Below are 10315 nucleotides of genomic sequence, written 5' to 3' on the forward strand. Positions count from 1 at the left end.
TGTGGAATCCCAATTCTGGAAGTTACATCGGATTCCCACCCAGTTGAAAGTTCATGATCTTGTCCACACACCCACAAATCCATCACATGGTCCAATCTTCTTTTTCCACGCTGGCATCTCCACCCAGCTGCTTCCGGTCAGGTGTAAAAGTGCGGAGACAAAAGATGACCTTGGGCTTCTAGAAAGGAATGACAACAACACATTCCACAATTCTACTCCTTTCTATTCCCCCCTCCCAACTACTACACTAATGAAACAGCGTAATGAAATAAGAGAGAGTGTGGCAGGCCAAAGATCCTAAAAGGGATATAACTTCAGGCGTGACATATAAACTACAAATAATAAGTTCTAGCTCGACTAATAATATGAAGCTCAGCAGACACTTTGGTAAGGAAGACAGAATAAGACAAGCAAGTAGTTCTCCATTTGATCTTAGTTGTAGGAGTTGAGCAGGTGGAGGGGTTAAACACATCATCAGTTTAGAATACTTATGTTCCCACAAGAGACCTAAATCCAGTCCCATCTGTGAATTCCATTGACTGTCATCTAGCACCAATTTACTAACGTGACTGTTAGTATATCAGATTCTTGTGTATAGTTAGCATGAAATTTACTTTTATTGCCTCGAAACTCCCCTCCTGTTCCTGTTTTCTTGCGCCTGACAGTAGTGGAAAGAAAGGTTAACTTGGCCTTCTTCCATTGAAAAATTAGTTTGATGGAGTTGAAGTCTAAACTTTTGCTGATCCTTTTCATGTTTATCTCCATGAAGTTGGTCCTTAGTTGCCCAATAAATCCAGACTCTTCCTACATTTGGGTCCTCATTTTGCTCACCTCAGAAGGATGGAAGGCTGAGTCAACCTTGAGCCTGGTGTGATTCGAACTGCCAAATTGCAGTCAGCTGGCAGACAGCAGAAGTAGCCCTGTAGTACTGCCCTCTAACCACTGCAGCTCATAAAAGTATCATTTTATTCCCAAAATAATCACTTTTCAAAACCCGATTTCATTGATATTCTACCTTGGAGCAACAGAAAATATGTATTTGCTATTAGTGTGGCTGTCCTGAAAATATTTGGAGATAGTATCATAGAATCATAGGGCTGGAAGGGACCTTGGAGGTCTTCTATCCCAACCCCTTACTCAAGGCAAGAGACTTACACCATCCCAGTCAAATGATTGTCCAGTCTATTTTTGAAAACCTCCAGTGATGGAGCACCGACAGCCCCAGGGGTAAGCTATTCCATTCAATAATTGCACTCACTGTTAGAAAATCTTTTTTGGGAATCTATGTTAGCATATATATACTAGCTGATAAAGGAAGAGAGCCTGTGGCTTAGTGGCTAATATAACTGCCTAATATGTAACACAGCCCAGGTTCGAATCCCAGTAAGGGTATGGCTAGCTGATGAGAGCTAAATAGCTTAAAATAGATCTATACTAGTCTCCCTTTATTTATTTATCAGCACAAATGCAACACACACACACACACACACACACACACACACACACACACACACACACACACACATGTTTGTGTGTGTGTGCGTATGTGTGTGTGTGTGTGTGTGTGTGTGTGTGTGTATATATATATATATATATATATATATATATATATATATATATATATATATATATATATGTTTTTGTTTTGTTTTTTTATTTGTGCTGATAAATAAATAAAGGGAGACTAGTATAGTCTCCCTTTATTTATTTATCAGCACAAATAAAAAAAACACAAATATAACAAAGGCAACTGTAAAAATATTGGGTTTCTGTCGTGATGGACTCTTGTGACGAGCCGATTGACAGATGATGGAAGCAGTTAGCTTCCTCCCATAATTGGGGCTTACCAGGGGTTGTAAAAATCATATATATATATATATATATATATATATATATATATATATATATATATATATATATATATATATATATATATATATATATATATATATATATATAATTTCATATTTATTTCATTTTGTATTAATTAACAAACCAAGAAAGTTTTAAGTTTCTGAAAAAGAAATAAGCATCTATTTTCATTCGCTCAATAAGGGCTAAGCAAACTCTTAAGAATGGTGTGCACATCTGGAATTTTGAAGGAATATTTCTGTTTTTGTATAAACTGTCAGCTGGCAGGAAATTGCTTATTTAAATATATCTTCCATAGAAGTCATGAATAAACACAGGCTAACTGTTATAGGAAAGAATAGTAATGAGATTGTCCTGTTCATCCTATTAATCTACCTAAAATGTTGTGCATCATTATCTATTTTTCTTAACAGGTGGATGCACTTCCAAATTAGGTAGTTTTAATTTTATATCTTTACTAGGTTTGTATCCTGCCCTTCATCCAAGAGCAGAAGGCACTGTACGTATTTTTTCACAGCAATAACCTGTAGTATAGTTTGACCTCTAGAAATAGTAGTCACTCATTCAGTTTCTACAGCCGAGGAAGCACAGATATAGTTACCAGGAGCCAGGCTGAATTAAATAGGTATTTACATTTAGTTAGCAACCAAAGAAACAGATAATCCTTGACTTACAAACTTTCATGTAGCAGCTGAGTGCAGGTAGTCCTCGTCTTACAACGGTTGACCGTTCAAAGTTACAATGGCACTGTGAAAAGTGACTTATGACCATTTTGTAGCATCCTCATGATGACATGATTAAAATTCAGATAGCACAAGCAATAGCACTTAGACTTATATACCACTTCACAGTGATTCACAGCCCTCTCTTAAGCCTATTTGCCCCCAACAATCTGGGTCCTCATTTGACCCACCTCGGAAGGATGGAAGGCTGAGTCAACCTTGAGCCTGGTGAGATTCAATCTGCCAAATTGCAGGCAGCCGGCAGTCGGCAGAAGTAGCCTGCAGTACTGCACTCTAATCACTGCGCCACCACAGCTCCCAGATGCTTGGAAACGGGTTCATCTTTATGATGGTTGCAGTATCCCGAGGTCACGTCGTGATCCCCTTTTGCGATCTTCGGACAAAGCAAAGTCAATAGGGAAGCCAGATTCGCTTAACAACCGGGTTACTAAAGTCAACAACTGCAGCGGATCGTAAAATGGGGCAAAACTCACTTGGCAGGTGTCTCATTTAGCAACATAAATTTTCAGCTCAATTGTGGTCATAACTCAAGGACTACTTATACTTGAAGAGAAAAGAGAGGTGTTCTATATTTTTCATTCAACAGACTGAACCATCCTAGTGTTTTAATTTTTTTAAAAAAAAAAACCAGCAATATATCTTTATATTGAGGGTCCGATTAAAAAAATAGTGAGACGGCAATACTCATAGGATGTAACTGAGCTTTCTGTTTTCCCCAGTTCTGTACTTCATTAGTAACTGCGTTGTTAACTATTAAATCTAGATTTTGAAGGCAGTTGTAATAAACCAGTCAAACTAGTTCGGGTGTAAATTTATGATATATAAAAGAAAATAAATTATGAGTAGGAAGGAGACGTTAATTCTTACTGTGTGTTGTTTTCTAGGTATTCCTGAAAAATGGATGATGACTACTTTGGAGGATTTGAGGTATGGAAATAGGAATATTGAAATGTTCGCCCATTATATTTTCTTTCTTTTTTTATATAAAGTTTTTTATTTTTTTCATTTTCTTAACAAATAACCACGTATACTATTACTTAACCAACATCGTATTATATTGTTAAATGTTTACATCAATTCGTCTTACCATCAACTCCCAAAAACGATTATTGGCTCTTCTGCTCTCCGTACACTGAATTTGTACCTTATCCATCACTTTCTTCTCCCTCTCTCCTCCCCCCACCTCCTTTCTTTCCTCTGTCGTCCTTCTTTTCTCTACTTCCCCTTCCTCTCTCCTTCTCCCTCTCTCCTCCCCCTTCCTACCTCCTTTCTTCCCTCTGTCGTCCTTCTCTTCTCTACTTCCCCTTCCTCTCTCCTTCTCCCTCTCTCCTCCCCCTCCCTACCTCCTGTCTTCCCTCTGTCGTCCTTCTTTTCTCTACTTCCCCTTCCTCTCTCCTTCTCCCTCTCATCCCCCTCCCTACCTCCTTTTTTCCCTCTGTCCTCCTTCTTTTCTCTACTTCCCTTTCCTCTCTCCTTCTCCCTCCTCCCCCTCCCTACCTTCTTTCTTCCCTCTGTTGTCCTTCTTTCTCTACTTCCCCTTCCTTTCTCCTTCTCCTCTCCATGATATTTTCAATAATGAAAGCTATGTAGGACACACTAGCACAGTGATGGCTAGCCTTTTTGTCCTCGCGTCTTGAAAGCATGCATATAACAGTGTGCACGAGCCTGCATTCATAATACAATGCGTGTGCAATACCCCCCTGTGCACCCTGCACCTCTGGGCATGTGCACATGACTTCCCCACACTCCCCTGACTCCCTGCACATGTATACGCAATCCCCTTGCGCTCCCCACGCCTCATTTTTGGCCTAGTAGGGCTCCCGGCATCCTCTTGGGACCAAAAACCCACCGTGGGGGCTCTCGCCACTCCCCTCGAGCACACCCCTCCTTGCCCAGCGCATGTGCACGCATCTCTCACATGCGCCCCACCCCTCCCGCACATGCACGATAGAGACCTGAAAATCAGCTGGTCTGTGGGAGGTGCGCACAAATGCATGATAGAGCTGAGCTGGGGCATGCCCGTAGGGAGGACTCTGCATGCCACCAGTTCGTCATCAAGGCTCTAGCCCTCAATAGCAATTAATAGTTAAGTGTAAATAATTTAGTCACCTGTAATGTGTCAGATTCTAATTTATGTAGCCTTATTATGGTTTTATCAATTATTAAGAAGGTCAAGAAAGCACAATTTACTACTCGAAATGCCCGGGCCATTCAAATACTACTCTAAAATATCAATAGGTAACATTTCTCCAAATGTTCAGAACTGGACTATAAATCTGAGGAATCTTTAGCTTCAATCTTTTGATTGCTTTCGCAGACTAGTTTATGTTGCTTTCCCCTATTTACCAAATTGGCTTATTCTTGTGTTTTGAAAGTGACCTATTTTGTCAGAGGCCCAGAGTTCCGACTCCTGATAGGATGGTCCTTTCGTTGAAAGAGGTCTTCTTAAAGTCCTCCAGCGTCAGAAATCCTGGCTGCGGAAGGAAATTGGGTCCGGTTGATTGCATGCTATAAAGTCACCGGTGCCACATTTTTTTTTTGTGTGGGTGGCATTTCATCTCCCCCACACACTTCCCCCCCCGTAACAGAGTGCCAAAAGTTAGGCATACAGGAAGCTGGTTTATACCGGTGGGCGGGGAGCCATGCCAAGAGAGTGAATTTCCTGACTGTTGGGCCAATGTTTCATATAAAGTTATGCCAAACTTCACATTTTTATATAAGAAAAATATTTTTTGGCATAAATAAACAGCCAATCAGGATAAAGTAACAGGGCGCTTTCGAATGCTCATGCAGTAGCAATCAAGGAGAGAAGCAACCTAGGATTAAGGAGAAATTTCCTAAGAGTGAGAACAATTAACCAGTGGAACAACTTGCCTCCAGAAGTTGTGGCTGGTTCTGTCCTAGGCTTCCCCAGCAGCACGATGTCAAGTCCTCGTCCCGATAAACCCCTTTTATTTAATTTACAGTGAATTCCTCTCCAGCAACGTCCCAACCCACAGTCTTTCAAGATAGTTCACAATTACTGACCTTTATCAGGCTTGGAGAGTGGCCAGGCCGATATTTTTCAGATGCTACAATACATGGCAAGAATGCAGGAATAAACTAATTGTCTCCTGCAAACTCCACTCCCCCTTTGCTCCTCTTTTATTCCCTATGGGTGGGGCCATTCACCGTCCACCTGCGGCCTTACTCCTGAGTCGAACCTTGTACCTTAGCTGTTCCCTTTGTCTGGCAACTCTGCGCATGCACACACTGGGAACAGGCTCCAGCTGTTCGTCTGCCTCACTGATGTCTGACTCTGAAGGCAGCTGATAACTGTCGGTCGGCCCTGGCCCCATTTCTGCCTCCGACACAGAGCCCTCATCAGAGCCTTTCCCAGACTCCAGGACTGGCCCAGGTTCCTCCCCAACCTCCTCACTGTCCGAATCTGCTGTCAGATTCACCGGCTGCTGGAGGGCCACAACATGGAACCACTTGCATTCAGAAGTTGTGGATGCCCCATCACTGGAGGCTTTCAAAAAGATTCAGGACAGCCACTTGTCTGGAATGGTGTAGGTCAGGATCTTCTGCTTGAGAGGGTTGGACTAGAAGACCTCCAAGGTCCCTTCCAACTCTAATCTGCAACTGTCTAGCAAAACAGATGGAAGATGTCACAGTATTTTGATTCTATACTATACTTTTTATATACTTCATTTATTGAAGGCGCCAGGAAGATTTTGATGTGATTGTTTCCCCTAGTACAGTGATGGTGAACCTTTTTCGTCTCTGGTGCCAAAAGCACACACTATTGCACATGCTCGCCTGCCCACCCCCATAATTTAATGCCCTCCTGCACTGTGCCCCATGAGCATGCCTCGCGCATATGCACATAGATTTCTTGGAGCCTGGGGAGGGCAAAAACAACCTCCCTCACCACCACCACCCCCGGAAGCCCTCGGAGGGTGGAAACAGCCCATGTTCTGACTTCCAGTAGGCCCAGTAGGTCCATTTTTCACCCTCCCCAGGCTCCAAAGGCTTTCTAGAAGCCTGGGGAGGGTGAAAAACAGCCCGAAATGCAAACCAGAAGTTCGGGAATGGACTTCCAGGTTGCCCGTTGGGGCATTTTTCTCCCTCCGGAGGCTTCAGGAGGCTTCCTGGAATCCCAACGCGCAAACCGGAAGTCCATTCCCGAACTTCCGTTTTGCGCATGCACAGCCAAAAATCAAGGCCAAAAATCAAGGCCAAAAATCAGCTGGCCAGCCCGCGCATGCACACTGGAGCTGACAGGCCAACCCCTTGTGTGCCCTCAGAAATGGCTTCTCGTTCCATGGGTTTGCCATCACGGCGGGCCTAATATATTATTGATGAACACGCTCCTTAAAAGATAAATATCCGGATTACAAGACCAAGTAAACTGCAGTCTTGGCAAAAGTTAAAATAGCACGAAAATGCTTTTCTACTAAAATCGTATAAAAATAGTGCCATAACCAGCATTTGGGGAGCCGAAGGCCCCATGAAGGCCGACATTGCAAAGCATGAATAGTTGGGGTGGGGGTGGGGAACCTAGATTTGATTTACTTCATTCCAAGTACAATTAAATAAATTCTCATGCCCATTTGTGTTGTGGAGCTCCCTATAGAAATGTGGCTGAGCATACTGGAGCCATGGACACCAAAACTGGAAATGGAGTGGAATGGCACGTCTTGGAAATTCTTCAAATGAATAATGGAGCAGTGGAGAAAAATCTGGTCCCTAGTTTAACAATCTTTCTTGCACTTTCAGGCTGCAGACATTTTTTTTAAAGATGGAAACGGTGAACCCCAGACAACATCTCCTGCTATTCCTTGGGCAGCATTTTCCACAGGTAAATAGAGAGATACTGGTAATTTGTGTGTGGGACTTATGAGTTTCTCTTTTTCGTTTTGTCAAGTTTGTTATTTTATATTGCTTATACATATCAGTGCATGTCAGTGGTGGATTTCAAAAATTTTTCGAACCTACTCTGTGGGTGTGGCCTCCTTTGTGGGAGTGGCTTGCTGGCCATGTGACCTGGTGGGAGTGGCTTGCCAGCCATGTGTTCTTTCTATCTATCTATCTATCTATCTATCTATCTATCTATCTATCTATCTATCTATCTATCTATCTATCTATCTATCTATCTATCCAGCTATGTATCTATTTATCTCTCTCTCTCTCTCTCTCTCTCTCTCTCTCTCTCTCTCTCTCTCTCTCTCTCTCTCTCTCTATCTATCTATCTATATCTTTCCTTCCTTTTGTCTCTCTGTCCCTTTTTCCTTTTTTTCTTTCATCTCTCACTTTTTCTTTCTTTTTTTCTTTCTTCCTTTCTTTCTCTTTCTCTCTCTGTATGAGAGTGTGTGTGTGTGTGAGTGGTGGGTTTCAAAATTTTTTGGAACCTCTTATGTAGGTGTGGCCTGCTTTCCGAGTCCACTTGTGGAACCTCTTCTAACCGGTTCGGTAGATTTGACAAACCGGTTCTACCGAACTGGTGCGAACTGGTAGGAACCCACCTCTGGTGCATGTACAGTGTGATACCTAGGTATCCTACATTTTAGTGCTCATAAACACAATATTATTACTCATAGTTGTCACATTTCGTTTTCATTTCATATTGTTTAAACATGTCTAATACTACTTATGGACCTCCCTCTTATTATTACATATATCTTGGTGTGTGTGTGTGTGTGTGTGTGTGTGTATGTGTGTGTGTGTGTGTGTGTGTGTGTGTATTGTTCCCCTCTTATTTCTATTCTAACTTTTATTCATGTCACTGTTGTATTCAAAAATGTCTTCCATCTTTTACCTGTTTTATTATTCGTTTTTCCCTTATTTAACTCTTCACATCTGTTTATATTAAAGTTTCATCCTTCATTCTTTCATTGTCCAGTATTTCAATATACAATATACAATATACAATTCTAATACCAATCACAATTTGGACCTATAGAGTAGATCTATTCACATTCCTTCCATGTAATTCTACTTTTAATACACATGGTTATATTAAAATATATTCTTTCATTATCTAATTACTCATTGTTTAATGTTAGTATTAATATTTATTATTATTAATTTTATTAATATTATGAATTTTTTCTCACCACTTTACTGGGGAGGGTGTTTAGAGAGGAATCCGTCTGGAATCATTACATTCCCACAAGCGAAATCCAGCCACTCTTGAATTCTGTTAACTCTGATTTAGTGCTGACCATCAGTTGACTAGATTCTAGTGAATGACTTGAGCAAAAAATCTTAATGGCGACATAATGTATGGTCTTGATACTATGCGCCTGACATTACGGTACATTAATCCTTCCTTTCATTTCATACTCACATACACAGAAAGATAGATTATGATGGAGATAGATTAGTTTACTTAGTATAGCATAGGGGTCGGCAACTTTAAACACCCAAAGAGCCATTTGGACCCATTTCCCAAGAAAAGAAAACACCGGGAGCCACAAGGGTTCTAACCAGAAGCCCCCTGTTCAATTCTGGAGCTGACCGGAAGTCCGGTTCCCCCACTATAGTCTCCTCCTAGCGTGGCGGCCTTTTTCCTCTACCTGTCCTAACTGAAAGCCCTATCAATTGTGGAGACGGCCAGAAAACCCGCCCCTTGCCATAGAGTCTCCTCCTGGTGTGCCGTGCTTCCCCCACCCCAAACTGGAAGTTTATCTCAAAATTGTGGCGCCAATCAACGACAGGGAGCCGCATCAGAGGGATGAAAGAGCCACATGCGGCTCCCGAGCTGTGGGTTGCTGATCCCTGGTATAGCAGAAACATCTCAGGGCAGTGTTTTTCCAACTTGGCAACTTTAAGGTGAGAGAACTTCAACTTCCAGAATTTCCCAGCTTGAAAAAAAGATGTTTCGACCTTTCTTTCGTTTCTAAAAGACTCCACAAGCTTTGAGTTTCTTCAGTGTAACTGATTGGAATAATCCCATGAAAGATACGTTCAACCGTCGTGAACATTTCAGAAGTAAAGCGAAATTACTTATAAATGCTTATAAATACTTCGATAAAATAAAGTTTCCAGCCAGTACCGTTTTATAATAAGGGCTATTACAGTATATTTTCCCCATAAGTATAAAATTACACAGTATTTGTCTTGGTTTCTCAAGATGCCTTACCCGATAATCTTTGTAACAATTTTGTGAGATGTTGTGAACTACTTAGCGAGAAGTTGTGTTGCGGAGAAGAAGTCAAGAATTAGATGTTTGATTCTGAGACGGAATGGGGATTTGAGCTATGGATTTACCCTAGGCAGCGTAGTGCAATTTTATCCTTTATAGAATGTGGAAAAAAAAAAAAACAACTAGTGCAAATTTACTCCGGGTTGTGCAGGGTAGACAGACGCCAATTAAGCAATATCTGTTTGGCCTGCTGCCTAAGCCATTTTCCAAATCAGCATAACTGCAGAATGTATAGAATTCTTGCTATACGGTTATTTTGCTTCCATAGCCTTTCTTTGATTTTTTTTTTAAAAAGCAGATTTTTTTTTTTAAAAAAAAATAAATTTAAATGTATCAACTAGGATCGGTTACCCTTAAAAACCAGGCAATTATTTTTTACGAAGCATTTTTCTATTCCTCGCATGTTCTTGCCAAAAATGTATGCGTAAAAACATGCATTGTATTTTGGGAATGTTTATGGCAAACTTTCTTTTACAAAAAAAAAAAAAAAATCAAAATCAAAATGTTCACT

At 41.1% G+C, this 10315-nt stretch overlaps 1 protein-coding gene across 1 annotated transcript in view; it reads left to right on the plus strand.

The window, feature by feature from the left end:
• The window catches only part of CCDC91 (coiled-coil domain containing 91), a 143727-nt gene that overhangs the window by 18535 nt on the left and 114877 nt on the right, over window positions 1–10315 (plus strand). The window contains exons 2-3 of the mRNA XM_087722255.1: window positions 3500–3542; window positions 7377–7458. Of these exons, the coding sequence (XP_087578381.1) occupies window positions 3513–3542; window positions 7377–7458 (112 nt within the window). The 5' untranslated portion in view covers window positions 3500–3512. The remainder of the gene's footprint in view (window positions 1–3499; window positions 3543–7376; window positions 7459–10315) is intronic.

Source organism: Thamnophis sirtalis, unplaced genomic scaffold (genome assembly GCF_051295495.1).
Source record: "Thamnophis sirtalis isolate CommonGarterSnake01/CBP01778 unplaced genomic scaffold, rThaSir2_p1.2 scaffold_9, whole genome shotgun sequence".
In the NCBI taxonomy this organism is placed as follows: Eukaryota; Metazoa; Chordata; class Lepidosauria; order Squamata; family Natricidae; genus Thamnophis; species Thamnophis sirtalis.